We start from the raw sequence: 25470 nt of genomic DNA, 5'->3' as shown, positions 1-25470 counted from the left end.
CATACAAGATGGGAAGATGTGGAGAAAACCACATAAAGCTAGGCTATTGAGATGGAAGACTGGAAAAATTTGCTCAACATCAGTAACAAACCAAAAAAAAAACTTGTCTGTCTTGTCCAGAGAATGGAAAAAGAAGAGTCTGTGCTGAGAATCTTTAATTTCAAGCTTCACAACAAGGTGGGATTTGAATGGATACTGCCAGCATGGTCCAGGAAGTTCCCCACCTAAAGAGTAACTTGAAGCAAAGGAAACATAAATCCCCTCTGGAGGGCCATGCCCTCAAGGCAAGCTGCCCAGGATTCTGACAAACATAAGCTCACAATCTGGAATTACAAAGCACATGAAGAATAAACCAGTCATCAGAAACTACAAACAGCAGAAATTTAACCTGCAGAAACTACAGATAACTGGATAATGAGAAATAGATATAAAATAAGTAAGTTTATGGTGCTCAAAGACTTAAAAGATGGAACTGTAAATATTAGAAAGAAACAAGATGGGTTTTTTTTTCCCCAAAGACGGAAGAGATTGAAAAAGTCCTAAATATAAAAATTGAGATTAAAAATTCAATGCATAAGTTAAACCATAGATTAGATACAATTAATAAACTGAGATATAGATCTGAATAAATAACCCAGAATGCAGATTCAAGAAAAAACAAGGAGATGGAATATAGGACAGGGAGGTTGAAAGAGAGGGAGAATAAAGGAAGAAAACCCAGGATGTATCCAGAAGCAGGGAACAGAGAAAATGCAGTAGAAGCAGTTTCCAAGGATACAGTCGCTAAGAATCTTCCATTATTGGACAGAGATGATCACCTGTAATGGATGGACAATAAGACTAACAGTGGGCTTCTCAACAAAAACAAAAACCAGAAGTCATAAGATACTGGTAAAAATGCCAAAAGAAGCTAGCAGTCAATTTCAGTTGTATACCTAGTGAAACCATCCTTCAGGAATACGAAAGAAACACATTTTCAGACAAACACTGATAGAAAGAATTTACCATCAGTAAACCCTAACAGAATTTCTTAAGAGATGTATTTCAGGAAAAAGAATATTAAAACCAGAAGAAAGTACTGAGATGACGTAAAGAAGTAATGAAATGGATAAACTCATAGGTAAATCAAAACAAATACTGGCTGGATAAAACTATAAAAATAAAAACAACAAATTTGGAGGTTAAAAACTAGCCATCACCCCCATGTTCACTGCAGCATTATTCACACTAGTCAAGGTATGGAAACAACCTAAGTATCTATAGACAGATGAATGGAATATTATTCAGCCCTGAAAAGAAGGAAATCCTGCCATTTGTGACAACATGGGTGGACCTCGAGGGCATTTTGCTAAGTGAAATAAGAGAAATACAAATACCATATGATCTTTCTTACATGTGGAATCTAAAAAACAAAACAAACACACAAAAAACCTGGCTTATAGACACAGAGAAGAGGATAGTAGTTGCCAGAGGTGGAAGAAATGGGTGAAGGGCGTGAAAGGTAAAAAGAAAAAAAAAATGGAAAGAATTTTGCAGCAAATACCCATATATCTACTGTCTATATTATGCAATTAATATTTTACAATATTGTCACATGTCTGTCTATCCATTTGCTGATCCATCATTTTTTTTGCTACATTTCAAAATAAGTTGCAGATATCAGCAGTTACATCTGAATATTTTATTGAATGCATATCATTAACTAGAGATCAATATTTTGCAGTTCCTTTTTTCCTATGAGATAAAATTTATGTACAATAAGGTGCACATATTTTGTACTTTTTCTTTAAATTAGGGAATAACAATAGCTTTGGCAGGCGAGGGGGGAAAAGTAATGGCAGAAGAAAGGAGCAAAAAATAATGATTTTCCCTTTATACAAAAATTATAGGTCCCATGTACTCATATAAACACCTAAAAAAAAGAAATTAACAAATTAGAAAACAAAAATACAATAGAAAGAATTAACAGAAGTAATAGTTCATTGCGAAAAACTAGTAAAATTGATAAAACCAATACAAGACTGTTCATGACAAAAAGAAAAGTAGAGAGAGCAAAAGTTACCACTATTAGGAGTGAAAAGGGGATATTATTACATAGAGAGAAAAGAAATGAATGTAGTACTGACGCATGTAAATGTAAATGTAAATGAACCCTAAAACATGAAGCTGAGCAAAATAACCCAGACACAAAAGTGAACAGCTATATGATTCCTTTGGGAAATTTTATGCATGGAGCTAGAAATCAGAGTGGTGGTTGCCTGTAGGAGATTGGGAGACTTACATAAGAGCTTGAAGGAACTTTCTGCAGTAATGGAACTGTTCCACATCATGATGGGGATAGGATATTAGTTACACAAATGTATATATATGTCAAGGACATAGAATCTTACAGTTAAGATCTGCCCAATTCACTGTAGGTAAACTTTACTTCAGTTTTTAAAAATTAATTGAATGCAGTGTTTTAGCAGAAGCTCAAAAGACATCTGAGACCAGTACTAAACCTATATGGTATCTGTAACTCTCCTAGGTACTTTCCCTAAATAGAATTTTTAAATTTATTTCTTTTTTTACCGTATACAGCTTTCGTGTGGTTTTAAAAACAAAAAGCATTAAAACAAACCCAGGAGAACCAAAAAAGTGAAAGAAAGAGTAAAAATTCTCACTCCTGTCCTTGTTTCCCATCCTCCCAGTTTCCCTACCCCATAGGCAACTACTACTCTCAGTTTCTTTTGAACTCTTTTTCAGACTCTTTATGGGAAAACAAATGCCCTACATTTTGACTTAGGGTGATGGAGTCTGAGAAAACATGGTGTCAAACATTAAATATCCTGTTGAGTCTTGAAGCCTTAGAACTGTTGTTAGAAATGTTCACATCAGAACTGGAGGTTCTATTTGACCAGGTCTTTGACCAAACTGGGGTTGTCATGACTTTTCAAAGCACAATTTCCAGAGGAAGAAAACAACTACAACAACAACAAAGAGGCATTAACTAAAATACTAGTCAACAATATGGCAGGAGATGAAAATAAAGGAGTGAGAGTTAAATGTTCTAAGGTCATTTCCATGTTCAGGAGGAGAATAAAGGAAATGATAAAGTGAATGTTAATAAATGAAGAGTATCTGGCAAAATAAATACTCATTTCCAGACATATAAAGAACTCCTACAAATCTGAGGCTTAAACAAATATTTTTTAAATGAATGAAATAAAATGAATAGGAGGCAAAAGAAAAACATACTCTCTTTTCTGTGTCTGGATGTGGTTGGTGAGGAGGTGATGTTTGGAGCTTCTGTAGCCATATTGAGACAATGAGGAAATAAGCTTGAAGGGGAAAAGCCAACCCACTAAGGATGGCAGAATGGACAGATGAATAGAACCTGGGTTCCCCTGGATGGGCAGATGATTGAGGTAAGGCCTGCTGGCCTCCTATGGCAGGAGAGAAATGAATGCTGAAGAAGAAAGGGTGTCTATCCTGCTAATACCCTGTAGGTGTCTGCTACAGGGACCATGTAACCTGGAGCTGCCTGGAAGCCATCTTGCCACCATCTGAATGGAGCATGTCTGAAAATGAAGCCACAAAGAGGAAAAGAGAAGGAGAGAACACAAAATCTGATGACTGTAGTAACTGGCAGAGCAGAAAGGTGAGCAGAGAAGATGTGAGGTGGGTGTAGGATGTGTCCAGTCCATGCTCCAGAAAGGGAGACATATGGAACACAGCCATTCAGCAGAGCACAAGCCAGCTCTACTCAAACCAATGAGCTCAGTTCAGATCCAGATTCCTAGTTTAGTCGGCCTCTGTTAGGAAACCTGCTTGGATTCCCTCTAAGGGAGAGCTAGGAGTCATCCTTCTGAAAATTCTAAATGGAATTCATCACATGGATCCTTCACAGTGGACCCTCTACAACAGCGGCAGCGTCACAACAAAGGTCTCTAGAGAGGACGTGTAGGGCCCTCAACATGGCCATTCTGTTCTGACCTCCGGAAAAGCGGCAGGCATTCCAGTAAAGCAAATCCTGGCATCAACGTATCCTGGAAGTGGGAGTAGAAACGAGTGCTACTTAGCCAATGATATTGAAAAATAATGAAAGGTGAAATGATGACAGCATGAAGCCTGGTTCTCAGGTCTGGAAAAGTCAAAGAATCCTTTGGGACTGTGGTTTGGCGGAGTGGAAAGATTGTGAACCAAACCAACCTGAACTTGAATCCTGGCCCTGATACTTTTTAGCTATGTAACTTCAGAAACATCATTGCATCTGTTCGAGACTCAGTTTCCTCATCTCTAAAATGAGGGCTAATAATGCCAGCTTCCCACGGTGGTTGGAGTTAGAAATGTTGCAAGTAAATTACCCGCACAGTGTCCACGGTGTACAAGGTATTCAAGAAAAGACAGGGAGGAAGGAGGAATGAATAAAAGGCAGAAAGAGGAAGACAAATCCTAACCCACAGAGCATGGTTTATAGAAAGTAAACGCTGATTTCACCAACATGCTCTAAAGAGAAGAACGAGGAAAGAGATAGCTTTTCCAAACAGGAGCGTCGGCACCTGAGAAGGGTCCTCAGCCCACAGTTTTAAGGCTGGTTCAGAAAGCTCCTTTGGGCTCTGAACTAAAGCACCCCTGGGGAAGGGGTGAGCAGCCCTTTCATGCTTAAGGTGGAAAGGCCAGCCTGGGTCAGAGCTTGTCCCCATTGCAGCCTCCGTTCAGAGCCCCATCATCTCCCAGCACAGTCACGGCTAGGTCGCTCTGGTTTGAGATCAGCAGTAAAGGCAGCTCCTTCCCAGGAAGAAGAGCATTCCGGAGACAGAGTCGCCCCTCCTGACTCCTGCCGGGGGCTGGTTCACCTCGTCCCACGCGGGGGCTGGTCCCATGTCCCAGGTCTCAGGTCCCAGGTGTGCTGTAGGCCCACACATCCTATGTGCAGGGAGGGTAATCTGAACATACAGAATTAATTCCTTTCTCCTTGTAGAAATGACCACTCTTTTTTTCTTTTGGGGGCAAACGCTTTCTTACGTGTGTTGCTCCTTTGACTTGTTTCCCTAGCAACAAAGACAGAAGAAGGAAGGCACCAACAAAAGCAGGTGCAGGTTGTTTGTTTTCATGCCTGGGGGGCTGAGGGCTGTGGTGAGAAGCAGTCACGACTCCTCCTCTCTTCCGTAAATGACTCACAGCAGAGGCTTCTAGTTTTTCCCGGTTTTGTTTAATAGCCGGGGAGGGGAATGGACCACGACTTAAGGCGTGTCTCGCTGCCACCGGGAGAGCAAGGAGCAGTTCTTCTTCAAGGGCAAGGCCAAGAAGGGTATCTGCCTGGCAAACGGCTCATCCACCATCAGTCTTCACAGTGGCTGCCAGGCCCCGTGGCCACAAGACAGCGACCAGCTCACCTGTGCGGACCCCTCGGCTCCTAGGTCTAGCAGGAAGGGGAGTCTTCTGCCGCCTGGGATTTGCCCTCAAGCACCCGCCGGACCCTCTGCATCCCTGGGATGTGAGAAGGGGAAGTGAGGGTCAGCACTGATGCTGGGTGGGTGGACACGAGCAAGCTCTGGCTGCTGGGGCCACAGGTGAGGCCAGAAGAGGGAGGGCAGAATGAAGGATGCAGTTAGGAGGTGGACCGCTTACCCAGGCGAAGCCGGTGGGTCTTGTCAGAGAAAACCAAGCGGAACCAGCCAGGCTCTTTGCACTCGAAGGCTTGGCCACAAGACAGCAGCACCTTGTTATCCAAAAAGCGGCGCCAGAGCAGCATCTCCTCCTCAAAGGTGGCCGCGGGCAGGTACTGGGAGGGTGAAAGGCGCTCAGGATGCAGAATGAGACCCCCTGCCCTTGCCTGCTGGAGGGAGCTTTAACACTGCCCCCACCACCTGCATTTCCACCTGCATTACCTTCCTCAAGTCGACCCAGATGAAGAAGCCGGCCCCACGGCTCACGAAGGGGATCCCCAGGGCCCGGAGCTCTTCCGAGACATAGACGTGAGCAGCCTTGAGCCGGGCATGGTTTTCCGGCAGGTACACTTGGTTGATCCAGTCTGTTTGGGTGAAAGAGAAGCCAGAAGATAAACCTCGCCATCAACCCTCCTCTCTGTCCTGAGAGTCTAAATGCTGATAAGAAAAAGGCCATGAGCTGCCAAAACTGGGTGAGCCCCTCCTGTAGCTGGTTGATTGGGGGCAATGGGAATATTCAGTGAAAAGCACCTTAAATCCAGATACTTGGCCCTGAGGGCTCCAGGGCCTGCATGCCATTCTCAGGAGCCCAGACACAAAGTCCCTCGGGACTCAGACCCTCACCAAAGGTGTCCCCACTTACATAGTGACACTTCTGAGTCACCCAGGTGGAAGCTCAGATCAGTGTGGCCACTGACTAGGCGTGAGGCCTTGGGCAACTTCACCTCGTTGATCCCCATTGTTTTAACTGACCTTTGTTTTTACTGTCCAGTTCGATGAATTTTAATACATGCATAGATTTGTGTAACCCCCATGACAGGCAGGATACTGAATGGTTCCCTCACCCCGAAGAACTCCCTTGTGCTATCTGTTTGAAGTCACAACACCCCCTTCCCTGCAATCGCTGGTCTGTTCTCCATCACTGTAGTTTTGCCTTTTCCAGAATGTCACATAAGTAGAATCATACAGTAATGTAATCTTTGAGACTGGTTTCTTTCACTCAGCACAATGCCTTTGAGATGGGTCTGGGTCCTCATGGATTTTATGGCAGTGTAGTATTCCAGTGTGTGGGTGAACCACAGTCTGTTTCTCCATTCATTTGTGGAAGGACATTTGGGTTGTTTGTAGTTTGGGGTGATTATGAATAAAGCAGCTATAAACATTCATGGAGAGGTTTCTGTGTGACCATAAGGGCAAATATCTAGGAGTAGGATTTCTCGGCCATTTGGTAAGTGTGTGTTGAATTTTATAAGCAACTGCTCAGTTGTTTTCCAAGGTGGCTGTTCCATCTTAACATTCCCACTGGCAGTGTGAGAGTTCCAGCTGCTCTACGTCCTCAGGAACACAGGATACTATCACGATCTTTTAAAATTTAGCTATTATAGCAGGCGTGTAGTACCCGGTCCTGATTTTCCTCATCTATAAAATAATGGGGAAAATGCAGGAACACCTGCTTCCTAGGATTCTGGGGAGGGACAGATGAGATTGAGAGCATCTTGCAGGGCTCAATGAACGGCGGCAATTACAGGTAACATTTGTTATCTAAACTCACTATCGGAACCCAGGAACAGCACAGACCTGCACAGAAAGAGACGCTTCCATTATAACATTCTTCCCTTAGTAGCTTCTGCTCTTTTTCAAGTGCTCACAGCTAATAATAATGAGTTCATATTGATGAAGTGCCTATTGTATGTCAGGTGCTATTCTAATTGAATGACAAATTACACCAACCCTACAAGACAGGTACCATTATGATCCCTGTTTTGCAGAAGAGGAAACTGAGGCTCAGGGAGGTGAAGGAATAGACCACCTAGCCGGGACGTGACCGAGTAGGATATGAACGTAGTTGGGGCTCAGAGCTGGCACTCTCAAACACCACCCTAAATTCATCTCATGGGAGAAGCACCCATGACCCCTGGCCAGTCCCAGTCTGACTACAACCCTCCCCCATCCTCAGGTGGCCAGGCCCAGGCAGTCACCACGGTCCCGGAGCAGCTGTGCCATCTGATACTGGACCAAGCCACTGAGGCCGTGATAGCGGCAGAGGGAGGACACCGCAGCGGCCACGTCCTGGTTTTCTGTGTATAGCGTGCCAAAGCGGAGCCCAGACATCCCGAAGTCCTGAAGGAGAAAGGCACTGTGGGAGGTGGCCAGCCCTCCCAGAGGAAGCCGGTTCCACCCACCTCTCTGCCCTCTCACCTCCCCCTGACACCCCCAAGGCCAGCCAGGAACCCACCTTGCTGGTCGCCCACATCACGTGGGTCCTCTGGGGGTCAGGCAGCCTGCGGAGAGCACAGGGTGGGAACAGAGGCAATGCAGACCCATGGGAGTTCACATGTTTGGTTGAAGAAATGAGGAGACGGATGAATCTGGTTTCATCTCTTGAATCACCAATTCCTATATATCCTTTAGAGCAGGGGTTAGCCAACTACAGCCCGCTGCCTGTTCTTGTAAACGAACCTCTATGCGGGCACAGCCACGCTCTCCCACCTGCGTAGTGCCCATGGCTTATTTTATGCTACAATGGCAGAGCTAGTGAGTGACCATATGACCTGTAAAGCTTAACATATTTGCCATCTGATCCAAAAATATTTGCCAGCCCCTGATGTAGAGCATAGTTCAAGCATCACTTCCTCAAGCAGACCTTCTCTGACCCCCTCCCAGTAGACCAGGCCAATTGGGTACCCCAAGCAGATCCTCTGTTGGCTCTCCAGACGTCTGCTTTTCAATAATCAAATGATTAGCTGTGTATCTAGTTGCTAAAAGTTTTGGGGTTTTTTTTTTTTTTGATTTTTTTTTTCCAGCTAGAAAGACAAGTTCCACATAAGAAGGGTCTATATCTTTCTTGTTCACTGATGCATCTCCAGCACAGCATAGTGTCTGGCCCACAGGAAGTGACAAATCCCTATTTCTCTGAGTCTCACTCTCCTAATCCATAAGCAAAGGGGAGGAACAACCTACGTGCCATCTACCTGGCAGAGCTGTGTGAGGACTGGTTGAGCAGAGCAAAGGAAAGTGTTCGGGAACCACCCACCCTGGCCAGGCAGGATAATCAACACTTGCATGAGTTATCTCACAACAAGAGGTCCTGCGAAGGAATATGGAGCTGACAAGCTACCGCCAGCCGGAAGACTTTAGGAGGGGCCAAAAGGAGGGAGGATATGTTCTACTAACCTCCCAGAAACCCTCGCACGGGAAACCATCTTGACTGAGAGATGCGCGCACCGCCAGGAAGGGCCTTGAATTGGACCAAGTATGGACACAAGCAAGATGATGGACCAGAGACAACCTGGAAAGCTAACCCCATCCCCTTAAAACCTGAGACTGCGAGCCACATGGCAGAGCAGTTCTCCAGGGTTCCCTTGCCCTCCTGCTCTCCACCCAGGTGCCCCTTCCCAATAAAGTCTCTTGCTTTGTCAGTATGTGTGTCTCCTCAGACAATTCATTTTGGAGTGTTGGACAAGAGCCCACTCTCAGGCCCTGGAAGGGGTCCCCCTTCCGGTAACAAAAGGACTCAGCAGGGCTGAAAGATCTGAACGAATATCAGGAACTGTCAGAATCCCTAAATGCCAGATGTGTAGACTTTACAGATGATCCGATCCAACTGTTTCCGAAGGTGGTCTGGCCACACATTCTTGACTCAAACGAAATCTAATGAAAAAGCTCTCATAGCTGGAAGGGTTTGGCACATGCAGGGGGCCCCAGAAGTATTTGCTGAATGAATGAGTGAATGAATGAAAATGGAGCCACTCTGGGGATGAAGGAAACAGCAGAGGAGGCCCATTTCCCACCCTCCCAGCCTTCCGTCAAGGAATCCTAAGACCACTCCTTGGAGCTTTCAGAACCACCACAGAACAATTTGAAACCACTGATTGGCCCAGCCTCCCTTCTTCTCGTTAGGGGACCTGAGGACAGTAGGATTAGCTGGAAGGAAGAGGAAACTGTCCTGGGTGGGAGGAGGGGCGCGGGACTGGCAGAGTCAGCTCACCTTTCCAGGCTCAGGACACTGTGGTACCCAACCGACTCCTCAAACACGGACAGCATGTAGACCTCATCCACCATCACGTGCAGCTCATGCCTGGAGGGCAGGTCGGGGGGAGGAGAGAGCTTGGTTGGGAGGCCAAATGCATCCCCCAGGGTGGGATGGCAGTGAATCAGAAATCCAGAAGGACCACGGTCTAGCCCAGGGTTACCCAACTTGTTTTTTCCAGGAACACCCTTCTTTTGTCTATTTCTTTCAAACAAACAAGAAGCCATGCACACACAAAGCAGATGACAGTGGGGATTCTGAAGCAATGTGGGGGGACGGGGGAGGCGGAGCCCTTGGGCACCTCCACTGAGGGCCACAGTTAAGTGCAGGACAGTTAAGCACAGACAGACCCAGATTCACGGCTGGCTCCACCCCTCACTCTAAGCCTCAGTAAATGGGATAATGACAGTATCTGTACCTAATAGGGTCATTGGGAGGATTACATGAGCTAGAGCATGTAGGGTGCTTAGCAGGGGGCCTGGCCCCTAGAGCGGGCAATAAATGGCAGCTGCTGTTATAAAAAGAGAGAGAGAACTAGCATCCCACCAACCCCTACCCCCTGACTCCACTGCCAGGGAGGGTCAAAGCAGGTAGAAACCCACAGTGGGGTAAAGAGGGTAGCAGGACCTCCACCAAAGCTCACATCAGAACCCTGATCCGTCACACGCTTTACGGGGTGAGCGTGGGGTGCCTCACCTCTTGGCAAACTTCAGGTACTCCTGCAGCTCTCCTGGGGAATAGACATCACCCAGAGGGTTCTGGGGGTTGATGAGGATGAGGCCTTTGACCTTCACACCCTGAAACCATCAGTGGGACAGGAGACCCTCAGCTCCTCCCCAAGGCCCCACGGTCCCACTGGGCAGAATCCCAGGGAAATGTGTTCACCACCCAACACGAAACGAATAAGGGCAAAGAATTATATCTGCAGCATCGCATCAGCTATAAAAGAGAACAGATGCAGAGAACAAAGCTCAGAGAGAAATATGCCCAAACGCCAGTAGAAGTTGCCTTCGTTGGTAGAATTATGGGTGGCGGTTTGTGCTTTTAAAATTCCCACAGTGGGCATATATGGATTTTATGACCAAGGTTAAAAAAAAAAACAGATTGATAGATTTCTGAAAAGTGGACTGGACAGGAACCACTGGAGGGCTGCTGGTCTATGCCTTTCTTCGGGAGGCCTCAGATCCCCTCAGAGTGAGGGGGACCACCTCCCCAAATCACCAGAGAGACTGCTGAACCACAGACTTCTAAGCTCCATGCTTGACCTGCTGAGCCAGAATCGGGAGAAGTGGGGGGTAGTATTTTAATCGAGCCCTCTAGTTGATTCTTTGTACACTGAGAGTCTCAGAGTCTTTCTCTAGCAGGAAGCCCTCCATGGGCAGGCTCCCGCTTGACCCCCAGAACGGTTCCATGCTACCACCCTACCCCCCGTCCCCATCACAGAGTGCCACCACTACTCCCAGGAGATCAGCCACAGGAAGGGGGTCCATGCCCTGCTCAGGCACACCCACTTCCAGCCTTGGGTTTAATTTGATCCCCAGACCTCAGAAATAGCTCCTTCCAGCGCCATCTCGAGCTTCTCCACTGTGAGCTGGAAGGGGCGTGTCTCCAGCCCAGTGACCTGGAAGAAGATCCACAAAAGCCACCAGCCAAATTCAGTGACCCTCCCCCCCAGACCTGGACTCTGGGGCCCCTCCTATCCCTGTCACCTCCAGCCTCCTCTTAGAACAATCTCAGAAAAACACAGGGGTTCACTCCCCTCTCAATGCCACCCACCCCATCACATCAGGGACACCCTCACGGCTCTTCGGTTTGGGAAAGAGCCCCCTGAGGTCCACTGATTGGGGTCCGCGGGCTTCCACGTTGAGGTCTGCTCTGCCCCGTTCTCACCCCACCATTCTGGTGTGGTCTCCCTGGGCTGCCCTTGGCTTTTGCATCGACCCCAGGGATCTCATAGGTGGAAGATCGGGTGTCCCCAGGGCACCTAGGCAAGGGCAGCCATGGCCAACAGAAGGCTCCACTCTCCTTTCAGCCATAACCCCAGAGGCCTCGGCATGGACTTCCTCTCATGTCTACCCTCAAATTCAGACAGAGGAACATCTCGGCCTACAGGAAGGCCCAGGTCCAACCTTGGGTCCCAGGAACTCTTACCTCACTGTCCAGATAGACACAGACCAGTCGGACGTTGCCATAGAGATACACATGCTGCGTGATGGCTCCGTAGTAAGGGGCAGGGATCAGGAAAGCCTCTGGGGGCAGGAGTGGGCCAGGGCCCGTCACCCTCTGGCCGGAACACCCAGACCCCCGTCCACTGACCCCACGCCTCTCCAAGCCTTCAGTGTGCTTGGGGAACATCTGGGGAACACGCTCCCTCTCTCAATTCCCCAAACTCTTTCTAAAGCTGGGATCCACCGAGATCAGTCCCTTTTCTAATAATTAGTAGCTACCATTTATCGGGCACTTAATATGTATGGGGATCTGTGCTAAATATTTATTTTTTAATCTCGTTTGATCCTCACAATCACTCTGTGGAGTAAGTCCTATTATTATCCTCACTTTACTGATGAGGAAACTGAAGCTTAGATCCCTCGGAAGCACACGACATGCTGGGTTACTGCAAGTACAGACTTGGAACAGGAGTCGAAGCTGCAGGGTGATGATCTGGGTGTGACAAATGGGAAAACTTGACAATACATAGAACTGCCCAGAGACAGAATGTGCTGCATCTGGAGGAGTGAATGCTCCCCCGCTGGGGGCACTGAAGCCAAAGGCTGACACCGCTCGGTGGGGAGGGGGTGTCATGCAGAAGAGTCCCGATGTGGACACAGGGGTTGATGAGATGATGCCCAAGGTCCGCTCTAAGGCAGAGGTAAAGGTGCTCCTCCAGCTCTGAAGAGGGTGCATCAGTCAAGCTGCCCCCTTCCCAGCTTTCCCTTCAGCACAACCCCACCCCCGCCTCACATCTCTGGAAGGGGCAGACTTTGCCCCACATGTTCCCACCCCCGGCCACAGGCATTGGGCCAGAGGTAGACAACTGACCCCAGGAGCCAATGAACTGGCTGGCCAGACACCCATCACGTTCCCTCGGTCTCAGGACTTTGCTCCAAGAAGCACAGATCCTTGTGAGATGAGAACATGCACTTGAATGCGAAGGTCATGTGGAGTCAGAGCTGAGCCAACAACCTGGGCCAAACAGAGTTGAGGAAGGTCCAGAGAGAGGCCTGCATAAGAAGTGGGTGAGGGGGACTGCACACCCCAGTGAGAGACAGAGAGTGTGACGCTGATTCTACTCTTGATGGTTCTAGAACGGGTAGGAAATTGCCTATTACATCTTTGTGATGAATCTTCCTTTCAGGGTTCAAAACTTGGTTATTACGTCTCTCTGTGTTATTTTAACAAGTAACTTAACCCCCTGGGCCTTAATCTCCTCATCTGTTAAATGGGAATAAGCACAGAACCTACCTCATCGGGGTTAGAGTGAGGATTAAATGACAGGCTATGCCTAGCCTTAGGCCAGTGCCTGAAATGTAGTATGTGGTCAATAAATGTTATTAAATTATGATTATTAATTAAGCTAATATGAGTGGGTCTCTGCTCCTGGCAACCAACAGCCCCTGACCATGACTATGGTCAACAGGTCCTTGATTTGACCATGGCTCTTGCAGCAAGCACTGCTAGCTAGATACTCAACAGCCATTCCAATTTTCTTCCTTGCTAAGAGAGCACCAGATTTTTCAGCTATGACCAGCAATAAGTCCAAGGAAGGTGCACCTTCCCTCAGCCCTGGGGGATGAAGCAAGTTTGGTTTAAGCCAACCAGGGTTCTCTTCCCCTTCGCCAGGGACTGCTTTGGAAATGGGTTTGTGAGTCCGTCCTGGCCAGAACGATGCAAGGGGAGCCCTGCGGGGACTCTTCTGGGAAAGAGTAGCCCCATTTCCTCCCTCCCAGTAAAAAAGAGACGGGCACAGCACAGCTTCCTTCTCTTCCTGCTTTAGGACATGCTGTCACGTGAGGTCGTCACAGAGAAATGGCCCAGAACCCTGGCATCACCTTGACTTCCCCTGGAACTGCCAACCCCTGGTGTCTTGTCAGGCCACTTAGTTAAGCCCCCTGTGGTCTAACAGTCCATTATGGCAAAAGCACCCTGATGCAGGCCTCGAGGACAGACAGCCAGGGACACTGCAGGCACAGGGCAGCCCCCGGTACTGAATGGGCTGCAGTCTACTTACCCCCCACCTCACACAGTACCGTGGCCAGAGCGGAGAAGAGAGAGGCACAGCCATTCAGAACCACCACCTGAAGGTGACACATCCATGGGACAAAGATGAATCTGTCCCAGGAGGGTGCAAGGGCCTGCAGCCTCTAACCCAGGAGGGCGCAGGGGGAGGGCCAGGTCATACCCGCAGGGCCCTCCTGACTAACAGCCAAGTCCATTTGTGTGGCTTATTCGTGGGGACCCTGTTCTAGATCAACTGAGCAAGGAAGAGGGAGCTGGTCACTCAGAGAGTCCCGCCCAAAGGTGTGGAGGCAAAGAGGGGCCACAGAACAAAGCGGGGCAGAAATTATACCCAAACTGTAAATATCTAGGATGAGGGGAAAGAAAGGAGGGGGCCTTCTTAATTCCAAATCAAAACTAAGTGACCCTACCTTACCCCTGGCCAGCCAAAGGTTAGGGAGGGCACAGAAGAGCAGGAAGGAGCAGGGGAGGGGGCTACTCACATTCTCTGGTTTAAGGGGTGCGGGGCTCCTGCAGTAGAAAGACAGGAACCTGGCCACTTCCTCCCGGAGGCTGGAGATCAGACAGACAGATGGGCAGTGCTTGTCAGAGGGGCTCCGACCCCAAGTCCATCCCAAAGCTCCTCTGGTGAATCTTCAGGCAGCTGCCATTATCCTTCTCTGCTTCCCACGATGGGAATACGATCAGTATTTGTCTCCACTCCTTGTTACCCACCTCCCTCCTCGGTCCCAACACTACCCGCATGCGTCGAAACTTCCATTCCAGTAGTTCTAGGACACCTGACCCCACCTAATCAGCAGACTGCAGGAATGTCAAAAAGTAACACTCTCTATATAGATCTAGCTAATAGTAATAGTAATAATAGCACATTAATATAATAAAAAATATAATATATAATATAATGTAGGATAATATAATTATTATTATAACAAGAACTATTATCATAGTTATTGCTAATATTTACAAGCATTTACCTTATGCAGGTGTTATTTAGAGAATATTCCTCATTTACTCTTCATAAAACCCCTATGACACAACTACTATTATTATTATTCCCATTTTACAGACAAAAAAACTGAGGCTTGAAGGAATTAGGTTACGTGCTGGTAAGTGGCAGAGTCCACACTCAAGCCCAGTGGTCGGACTCTAAGGCCACCATCCTAATTATTATAAGAGCACATGCTTGGCTTGGAATCAAGTCCAGCTCCAGCACTAAAACCTTAGGATGGCATCTGGGCCCTAGCAAGTGCTCAATAAATATAAACTCTGATTAGTTTTACTTACTATCTCCCATCTTGCCAGCAGAAGGCCCCAACCATCTCCTCCTAAGCTGATTCTGGCTCCTCTAAAGCTACTGAGAAATTGGAGACAAGGCTCCTGGTCTGAAGGCCCTCTCCACTCCTCAGACTCAAGAGAAACCAAGCCAGGGATCCGCTGAGCGGGGGTGGGATGGGCAGGAGGCACCAGTTCCCTGCAGGTGCTCCAGGAGACCCCATGACTGCTAGCTCTCCAGGACTAGGCCCTCAGCCTAGGGCAGGCTTTCTCAACCCACCACTATTGATGTTTCGGGCCAGATCATTCTTTCCTGTGGAGGGGCCCATACTGGGCACTGTAGGAGGTTTAGAGGCTTCCCTTGCCTCTACCCAAGAAAAGCCAGGAGCAACCCGCTCCCAGTTACGACAACCAAAAATGTCTCCAGACATTGCCACATGTCTCTTGGGGAAGGAAACCACCCTGGGGTTGAGAACCACTGGCCTACAGGTGCTACTTACAACAGATGTCCCCTCCAGTCAGGGTACTGCAGCAGGGACGGCTCCACCCGCAGCATGTCGCTCTGACTCAGCTGGGGACAGACATGGGAGAGCAGGGCTGAGGGCCGCATGCACTCATGGTGAGGGCCAGCCCTGCCACCTGCATCCACGCAGCACCAGGGCTTCTAAAGCCAAGGGCTTGGTCTGCTTATCAGAGGAACTGAGACAGGGGCAGCCCAGGGACAGCATTCTCATGCCCACTTTGCAGATGAGGAAACTGAGGCTTTAAAATGTCAGGTGTGGGACTTCCCTGGTGGTCCAGTGGTTAAGACTGTGCGCTTCCACTGCAGGGGGCCCAGGTTCAATCCCTGGTCAGAGAACTATGATCCCGCGAGCTGTACGGCACGACCAAAAAAAAAAAAAAGTCAGGTGGCTCAGCCAACATCACAGCACCGGCAAGTGGTGAAGATAAGACAAACCAGAATTTTTGACTCCTAGTCCAGTGCCCTTTATATAACACCGCCTCCCAACAAAACCAGAGGGGTGGATTTGCAGAGGCAGCGATAGGAGACCGCACACCCTCAGCTCCTCCAACAGGGTGACAGAAGAGGTCCCAGAACTGGGTGCCCTACGTCGGTCTTGGCTCTAAGTCATGGAGGGACTCAGGCCACTGTCTTCCTGCAGGCTCAGCTCAACCTCACACTTCGGAAAATGTGGCCATTTCCAGACCATCCCCACCCTGCCTGGGTGCTGGGTTAGTGACTCCCAGGGCATCACACCCACAAAGTCAAGGAAAGGCAGAAGCCTTGGGCAGTGGGACCAAAAGGAAGAAAGGGAATGAGCCACGTGTCTATAACCCCAGCCTCTTCCATTTCTCCTTCGTCCTTTAGCACTGCACTGTCCGATACAGAGGCCTCTGGCCACATGTGGCTCTTATGTGTGGCTCTCCTGAATTGAGACACTGGATTCTGAAGACTTATATGAAAGAAGTATGTAAACTATCTCATTAATAATTTTTTATATTGATTACATGTTGAAATAGCCATATTTTAGATACAATGGGCTAAATAAAATACAGGATGAAAATGAATTTTACCAGTTTCTTTGTACTTATTTAATAAAAAATTTTAATTATATATGTGGCTCACAGTTTATTTCTACTGGATGGCGCTGAGCTGCCTTAGAGTGGGGAGCTGGCTTTGGGTAGAACAGGCTTTTCAAGCCCACTCCCTACACCCCTCTCCCCTTGCAGCTTAGATGTTTCCCTTTGGAAATATTTTCCTTTGGGTTAAGTATCTTTCTCTCCACAGTTCCAAACTCTAACTCCTAGGCCTCGAGAGACACATTTATCAGATAGTTCCAGCAGTTTACTAGAGATGGCTCACACCAGCTCAAGAAATCTGATTATTTTCTCTATCTGTGAGTTGGCAGGCAGAGGGAGGGGGGAGGGGCAATATAAGGGTAGGGAATTAAGAGGTCCAAACTATTGGGTATAAAATAAGCTACAAGGATATACTGTACAACATGGGGAATATAGTCAATATTTTATAATAACTATAAATGGAATATAACCTTTAAAAATTGTGAATCACTCTACTGTATACCTGTAACTTGTATAATACTGTACAGCAATTACACTTCAATTTAAAAAAATAAATAAAAGAAAGAAATCTGATTCCAGGAATTTTGCAAACTGTACCATTTTCAAAAATTAAATTATATAAACCATACATATAAATTATGTAAGTAAAAACAAAGGTAAAAAGTACTCAAACAACATTGCTCCTGTCTAAGTTACCCCACTTTGCTCTCATCTGTGCTCTGGAGGTTCTTTCTGTCCAGGTGTCTGCATGGTGGGACTACCACGTGATGGTGCCCCTGCACCTCTCTTCCCAGCTCTGCATGCAGTGATGTCACAGCAATAGCTTGATATCGGCCACAGTGGGGGCACTTACACTATGGGAATCAGAAAAGCTACCAATTTTCAGGGGGCCCTTTCTCCCAGGGCCAGTTGTTAAATACTGCCCACACATCACCGAGTATCTCCCCCTGAGAGCAGGGACCCAGCCAGCAGGAGGAACTGAGGAGGGAAAGAGCCAGAAGAAGTGAAGAAGAAGGATCACAGTGGGGAAGTGACTCTCCCAAGATGGCAGAGAAAGTGGTCCCCGAGGCCGCTGAAGCAAGTAGCAGGCTCTCCAGGGGAAGTATTCCAAGGAATCCCAGAGAAGACGGCCCCTTGGAGCTGGGGATGCCACCCAGAGGTGCACCGGGACTTACCCGCCTGGACAGCAGGTCAAAGCAGAGTTTGTTCTCACTGGTGCCCAAGTTAATGATGCCCTGGAGGTGAGAGGTACAGAGCCATGTGAGCACAGCAGAGGGTGCCATCAGAAGGCCCCGGGGGGCGCACCAAGGCAGCAAAGCGAAGCTCTCTGCAATCCCGCCCTTCCCACAACCCCTCCTGGCCTTTGCTCAAGCCATGCCCTCCACATGGCTCCCTGATCCTATCTTCCCATTTCTAAAGCTCTGTGCAAATGCCATCTCCTCCAGGAAGCCTTCCTCAAAATCCCACTTGCAAGGGATCTTTTCTTCTTCTGGATCCCAAAGCACTTTATCTGTCCCCCTTTACGGCACTAGTCAGTCCCAGGTCACAGGGACTGATGTACAGGCTTTATCTCCCCCACTAGATGGGAAGTCCCTGAAGGCTGGATACATGCCCAAGACACCGCTGTATCTCTCAAGAGCCTCAGTTTACAGGATGAAAGAATGTACACAGTAAACTGGTGCTCTGGCAGGAACAGGAACAAGGGTCAATGTACCGCAAGAAGAAGCCCTGTCAGCCCCATGGAGAAGACCACGTGGTGAGGAACCAAGGCCTGCCAATAACCATGTGAGTGAGCTTGGAAGTGGATCATCCCCCCACCCCACCAAGCTTTCAAATGAGACCACAGCCCCAGCTTCACTGCAACTTCCCAGGAGATCTTTAGCCTGAAGCACCACCCGGATTCCTGAATTCCAGAAACTGTGAACTGTTTGTTTTAAGCTGCTAAGACCTGAAGTCCTTTGTTACACAGCAAGAGATAACTAATACAATCCCTCACTTTTTTTCAGGTCTCTGCTTCAATGTCACCATATTAAAGTGAACTTCTATGACCACCTCACATAAAATAGTAATATCCCCAGCCCACCCCACCAGTCTCTATCCTATTACCCTGCTTTATTTTTCCCTACAAGACTTATCCCAACACATTATATATATTTATGTCTGTCTCCCATACTAGACTATAAACTCCATGAGGGCAGGAAATTTATTTTTGTTCACGGCTGTAACCCTGGTATATAGAACAGTGCCAGCACCTGGTACATGCTCAACAAATAAAGATTATTGAAGGGTTATTCATGACAGCTCTCTACCCTCTGAAGGTATTACTTGTAATAAGTTATAATAATTGGGGCAGGTAACATTAATAATAATAGCAACTACCATTAATTGAATGCTCTATGTGGAAGCACTGTGCTAGTAACTTACCTGATCTCATTTAATTGTGACAGTTCTATAGAGGAGGTATTACTATCCCATTATAGAGATGAACTGAGGTTCAAAGTAATTAGCTCAAGAATACACAACCCGAAAGTGAAACAGTTGCAACCTGAACCCTAGTTCTGTCCCAGATCTAAAGTTGGATAGTCGATGGGCTGTGGATCAGAATCCATGTAACAGCACTCCATGGTTCTTGAATCCCTCCCTCACAAATCAAGGTTCCCTTAATTATAAATGGGCCATTTTCTGATCCAGGTAATATACAGGGGCCTCTCTGAGCAACATCAGACACCCCGTTGGGAGTCAGAGGGGCATAACTCCAACATGACAATAGCAAGCTGTGTGCTGCCCTGTTGGTCAAGGTGGCGTACCTGCCCCCTCCCACCCCCCGTGCTCTCTTGCATCCCAGTGGGAAGGGGGCCTTCACTCACACTGGGGTTCTTATCCTCATCATACTCATCCATGTGGTAGGTCCTGTAGCCCTCCTCTGCTGAATCCCAGAACCATTTAATGACGCTTCCTCTAGAGGACAGGTAGGGGCTGTCGGAGGAGAACATGGCGGTGGGATCACCCACTCCATAGAGCTTCAGTGGCTTCTGGCCTGGTTTTCTGGAGCATTCTCTTTCCAGACCATCCCCATGGTTACTGTGCAGGACCTGTGTGGAGACTGAACCCGGAGAGGTGGTAGGTGTCCCGGAGTCCTTCTGAGGGAGTGTGAACATCTGCAGAAAGACAAAAGCACTCAGTGCCTGATCTGATCAAGGGCTTTCATAGCACCAAGCAAGAAAAATGAACTGGGAGTCACAGGGCCCTCCCCCTTCTCTATCTGCCCCTTCCTTCAAGTTTATATACTCATCACTTCCTGTGTCCCTTACTAGTTGTAACCCTGTGCACAATCGCTTCAAGGCATCAACTCTGCTAAGGATCTACAGACAGGGGCTGTACTTGCTACTTTTCTACAACTTTAATAAAGGGCTGCTTGAGCTTGTTTTACTTTTGTGGAAGTTTTTCATTCTGCTGCCCAAAGAGTCACCAGCTTCTTTTTCCATTCTTGCCGACGTCAATTTCAAAAAGCCAAGTTAAAATTTTCTGACTTAAAGTAGAAAGAGCCTGGAGTCCAGGGGTCTTGTGGTGACTGCTGGAGTAAAGGATAAAATGAGATTATCTGGTTGTTTGGAGGCGATGATGGGTGGGTCCTGAGAAGAAGGAAGTGGGGTTCCCACAAGTGCAAGTGCACGGACCCTGAGCGGAGCCCAAGGCCCCACCCTCGCTCCCGAAGTGGGGGAGGCATGGCCTCTGGGAGGGGCTGGTCTCATCCTGCGCTCAGATGTGAACTCCTCCAGTCTCTCAGCCAGTGTCCTCGCGGGCACGGTGGGTGTAGCCGTAACTACCTCATAGGGTAGCAATGAGGGCATAAATATATGAGTTAGTGTAAATGGCTGAGAACAAATCCTGGCTCATGGCCAAACTTCAGTAAAATACGTTATTATAACTCCTCGCCGCTTTCCCCAGTCCTGATGCACAAGCCCCAAACACCAAATCATGGGGGACCAACCAGCGGCCCTGAAACCCAGGGGGCTCCTCGGTTAAATTTTGCTCCACGAAGTCTTTTCTGGGGTCTCCCCCAACTGACTGGGCTCTCCCCAGCCTCACCTCGGCCCCCCCCAATTCTATGCCTGGGCCCTCGGCAGGGCAGAGGGGCTGAGGCGGGGTGGAGGTGGGGGCCGGCCGGGTCCCGGCTCTGCGCGCGCCGTGCGGGAGCGAAGGGTGGGCTCGGGGCGTCCAGCGGGGCGGCGGCGAGTCCAGAGCCCGAAACCCGCGCGGCCGGGCCTCGGAGATCCACGAGAGGGCGGGCAGGGCGGAAGGCAGAGCGCAAGACCCCTGCAGAACGGCGAGCACCTCGCGGGCGCCGGCTCCCGGTCTCCGGGAGGAGGAAGTTTAAGTCTGGCCGAGGGCTTCGAGACGGAAGGGCCGGGACTTCTGCAGCGAGGCCTCGAGCCCGGGCAAGGGAGACGCCGCGGGCCCCCTGTTCTGCAAAGCGTGGATTGCACCTACTTGCGGAGCTGGAGGAGCCGGCGCCGGCACTCAGGGACGCGCAGTGTCCTAATCCTCGCCCGGACTCGCTCTCCGCCGCTGTGCGCAGGGCACCCGGGCCCAGGCACTCGCACTCGGGACCGTCCGCGCCGGGTCGGGCTTCCCGGAAGGTTCCGGGCGCAGTTCGTCAACTCGCGCCCGAGGCCGCAGGACGCCCGGGTGTGGCCTGCGCGCAGAGAGCGCACACGCTGCAGCACCGTGGCTCGGGGAGGGATAGCCGCGGAAGGGGAGGGGGCCCAGGGCCAGAGCTCCGCCAGGAAGGAACGGGCCGCCCGCTGCCACCTCCGCTCTCTGCGGCCTCAGCGCCCTGGCCGCCTTCCCGCTCCGGTCTCCCCGCCCCTGGCACACGGGGGCGCCTGCCTCTGCCTCCCGGCCTTAGTGTCCCCATTTAAAGGCAGAGTCACCGAGGTTACTGGACAAATGTATGCCTGGTTGCGGCCCATGGAAAAGGCTTTCCGGTTAGGGGCATCCTGAACACATCCTTCCCCTATGAAAGCTTTTGACCTGGGTTTGTAATTTCTCCTCTTTTCGTTCTACAGAACATCTAGTGAACTCTGCCTGGGACCCTGCAAATTCCGGGACTTTGGCAATGAGTTAGACCACCAAGGTCCCAGGCCCGCGCCGAGCCTTTGAGTAGGAAAAGTTTCCTTTTCTCCATGAAAAGCAATAAGCAGGATCCATCAGTACAGATTGGCTGTCTTCGGATCACTCCACTTCTTGTCTTCGCTTTGGCCTTGCCACTAACATTGTGACCTTGAGCAGCTCTCAAGACTTTTTGGTTCTCCGTGTTATGTAAAATAAGCCAGTTCTCTCCATTTAAGTCATATCACTCTGTTTAATTCAGGTAAGTAGTCTTATTGAATGCCTGTGTGTGCAAGATCTCTGCAAAGTGCTGGGATACAGTGATGGCAAAACAAACAGCAGGCCTGCATGGTTGACTGGGAAGGCAGACATACAAATGTGCTGACTAATAAGAAAGGTTACTGGGTGCCTTGGAAGCATGCGGCAGGGAGATTTAACACCACTGCCCCCTTCCCTGACACACACACACATGCATTGGCCCCATACAGGAAGCCTTACACACACATTCATTCACCCTAGACACTTAGGAAGTGATGCTTGAGTCCTAGTTAGCTAGCTGGAGTGGGGGGTGTTGGAAGCAGAAGAAAGCCTTTGACAGAGCCTTGCAGGTTAGAGTCCGTGTGGAACATGAATGAACTGCAACAAGCCTAATACCGACCACCGGAGCTTGCAGGGTTCAGGAGAAAGGTTGGAGATATGATCAGGGATCAGGTCATGAATCTTAATAAACCCTGATAAGGACTGTGAACATCTCACTGAGGACAATGGATATATATTGTAATCTGTAGAGCAAACACTTTTTTTAAAAAAATCAAAAGGTATAATTAAGAATAAATGGGATACTAAATAATGCCTGATTAATTCAAAAGGCGTGCGGGAAGGAAAAAATGAACAAAGAGCATATGGCACAAATAGAAGACAAATAGCAAGATAATTGACTTAAGTACAACCATATCAATGATTACATTAAATTAATGACCAAAGACCAGTTAAAAGATCATCAGACTGGATAAAATGGTAAGATTAAGAATATGGTGTTTCGGCTTCCCTGGTGGCGCAGTGATCGGGAGTCCGCCAGCTGATACAGGGGACACGTGTTCGTGCCCCGGTCCGGGAAGATCCCACGTGCCGCGGAGCAGCTGGGCCAGTAAGCCATGGCCGCTGAGCCTGCGCGTCCGGAGCCTGTGCTCCGCAACGGGAGAGGCCACAGCAGTGAGAGGCCCGCGTACTGAAAAAAAAAAAAAAAAAAAAATCTGACAAAAATTGAACCCTCATTCATGGTAAATCTCTCAGCAAACTAGGAATTGAAGGAAATTCTTCTATCTGGTAAAGGCAGTATGAAAAATACGTCCAGTACTTAAGAATGAGAGACAGAACTCAATCCTGCTAAGATTGAGAACAAGGCCAGAATATCCTCTCTTACTTCTTTTATTCAATATTATACTTGAGGTTCTAGGCCATGCAATTAGAACAGAAAAATAAGAGACATAAATATTGAAAAGAAAGAAGGAAAATCATCTTTATTCGCAGGCAACATGATTGTGTACATTGAAAATTCAATGAAATCCCCCTCCAAAACAACTAGGACTAATAAATGAATTTAGCAAGGTCTCAAGATACTGTCAGGAGATGGTTCTTCCCAGGCTCTCATGTTTCTGCCTGTCTTGCAAGCAGAGACACTGACTGCCTTTGTTCTGGGCTGTATAGGATTATATACATGTGTGTAAGTACATGCATATATGTACGTGCATACATGTACATGCATACGTGTGTATATATGTGTACATATATGTACAGTGACCAACCATGGATGTTAGTGATAGTGTCTGCCTCCAGAGCAAAGGGTAGGTTTGTTTACTACTAAGTATAATATAGATAATTTCTCCCTCGGGGCCAAAGTTCAGGCAGGTTTACTGCTCATTACAGAAGAATTAGGTTCCTTAAGCTTGGGTTATCCTCTCCTGCAACACACCCCATTGCAGGTACAGGCATCACTTGGTCCCCTTCACTTTGCCCTATAGGAATCAGGGTTTGGGGAACCAAAAGTCAATACTGATTACTGCTATTGCTGTGAGTTAATAAGTTGTCCTTTGTCTCTGACCCAAGATTCGCATGCCTTCCGCCAGCATCCATGAAACCTGTTATTTTGCAAGTAAGGTAAAACCTCAGAGCCTTCAAAGTTCCTGATAGATACAAAATCAATTGTCTCAATATACTAGCAACAAACAACTAAAAATGAAATTAATAATCTATACATTGAAAATAACATGAAAGGCATAATATAGTGATACATTTATAAGATGTGCCTAAGACCTGTACACCGAAAGCTACAAAGACCTTGCTGAGATAAATTAAAGACCTAAATAAATGGAGGGACATTCTGTGTTCCTGGATAGGAAAAAATTAAATTCTTCCCAGTCAACCATTTGAATCTTGAGTGGAAGAGAAGACAGCAATGACCTATCGCTTCCGTGGAAGGCATCATATCTTCCTCCCAGGACAGCGCCCTGATGAGACTGGCTATGAGCTCCCGTAGCAGAGATGCCAAGAACATCTCTGGTTCCTATCTTCCCCCTCTCTTCTGGTCCAATGAGCTCCCTCATGCATCCAATGAACTCCCTGTGTCTGCTAGTCAAGTCGATTTCTAAAAAAACTTCTCTGGTGTAAAAAATCTTGAAGAATCAGGCTATAAACCTACCCAAGAGAGGAAGAATGGTCCCAAACCCAAGTGACTGACCGAAGCCATTGGTGGGTGCTAACAGCTTTTCCATCATCTATAAAATGGTGGTAGTCCCCACTCTGCCTATTTCACAGCATTGGTGCTCAGACTAAAGCTCAGATGTACAAAGGCTTTGCAGAGAAATGCACAGGAGGTATGATTTGAACAGCTGGAAACACTAGAGATGAAAATGGAAGACCTCAGGCTTATCACCAGAGATTCATTTTAAAAGCCTTTCGGAAAGGCAAGAATGGAAAGAACTCATATTTGGAAGCAGAAACATTTGGAGTTATAGCCCCATCCTGCCACTTAGCCACTAGTGTATAAGGTGGGCATGATTGTGAAAGGATCCTATGGGACGTTGCATCCAACATCTAGAAAATGCTCTGCCAATTAGGCATCACGGTTTCCCTTCCTTTCTGATCTGCCCCAGAAGTGTTCTTCACATATAACCTGCTTTCGAATTTAAAAACTAAATTTAATTTTTAAAATAAATTTATTTATTTATTTATTTTTGGCTGTGTTGGGTCTTCGTTGCGGTGCGCGGGCTTCTCAGTGTGGTGGCTTCTCTTGTTGAAGGGCATGGGCTCTAGGCGCGCGGGCTTCAGTAGTTGTGGCACGTGGGCTCAGTAGTTGTGGCTCCCGGGCTCTAGAGTGTAGGCTCAGTGGTTGTGGTGCAAGGGCTTAGTTGCTCCGCGGCATGTGGGATCTTCCCGGACCAGGGCTCGAACCCGTGTCCTCTGCATTGGCAGGCGGATTCTTAATCACTGCCCCACCAAGGAAGTCCTAAATTTAATTTTTAATTAAATTTTAATTAAATTTAAATTAGGTGTAATCAAACATTTAAAAATCATCTGGCTCTCAAAAGG

At 48.1% G+C, this 25470-nt stretch overlaps 1 protein-coding gene across 1 annotated transcript; it reads right to left on the bottom strand.

Moving 5' to 3' along the window:
- Positions 1 to 1666: 1666 nt before the first annotated feature.
- Positions 1667 to 21621, bottom strand: ACCS (1-aminocyclopropane-1-carboxylate synthase homolog (inactive)). The gene is made up of 15 exons (XM_081239747.1): positions 21262 to 21621; positions 19638 to 19928; positions 17946 to 18005; positions 15690 to 15760; positions 14400 to 14469; positions 13910 to 13976; positions 11833 to 11930; positions 11225 to 11302; positions 10378 to 10478; positions 9640 to 9729; positions 7888 to 7933; positions 7631 to 7772; positions 5874 to 6016; positions 5614 to 5767; positions 1667 to 5472 (listed from the first exon to the last, which is right to left on the bottom strand). The coding sequence occupies exons 2-15, from the start codon at positions 19926 to 19928 to the stop codon at positions 5405 to 5407; spliced, it is 1479 nt and encodes a 492-aa protein (XP_081095873.1). The 5' UTR covers positions 21262 to 21621; the 3' UTR covers positions 1667 to 5404.
- Between the last annotated feature and the right edge of the window lie 3849 nt (positions 21622 to 25470).

This window comes from Mesoplodon bidens (genome assembly GCF_964165515.1).
Source record: "Mesoplodon bidens genome assembly, chromosome: 7".
In the NCBI taxonomy this organism is placed as follows: domain Eukaryota; kingdom Metazoa; phylum Chordata; class Mammalia; order Artiodactyla; family Ziphiidae; genus Mesoplodon; species Mesoplodon bidens.
This window is presented reverse-complemented; position numbering and strand designations above follow the sequence as displayed.

Excerpts from the sequence above, each read along its gene's own strand:
- ACCS (XM_081239747.1), bottom strand. The coding sequence starts at position 19,928 with ATGTTCACACTCCCTCAGAAGGACTCCGGGACACCTACCACCTCTCCG. Across the intron at positions 18,006-19,637 it reads ATGAGGATAAGAACCCCAGT|GGCATCATTAACTTGGGCAC; the intron begins GTGAGTGAAGGC and ends TCTCACCTCCAG. Across the intron at positions 5,768-5,873 it reads TCTGGGTCGACTTGAGGAAG|TACCTGCCCGCGGCCACCTT; the intron begins GTAATGCAGGTG and ends TCACCCTCCCAG.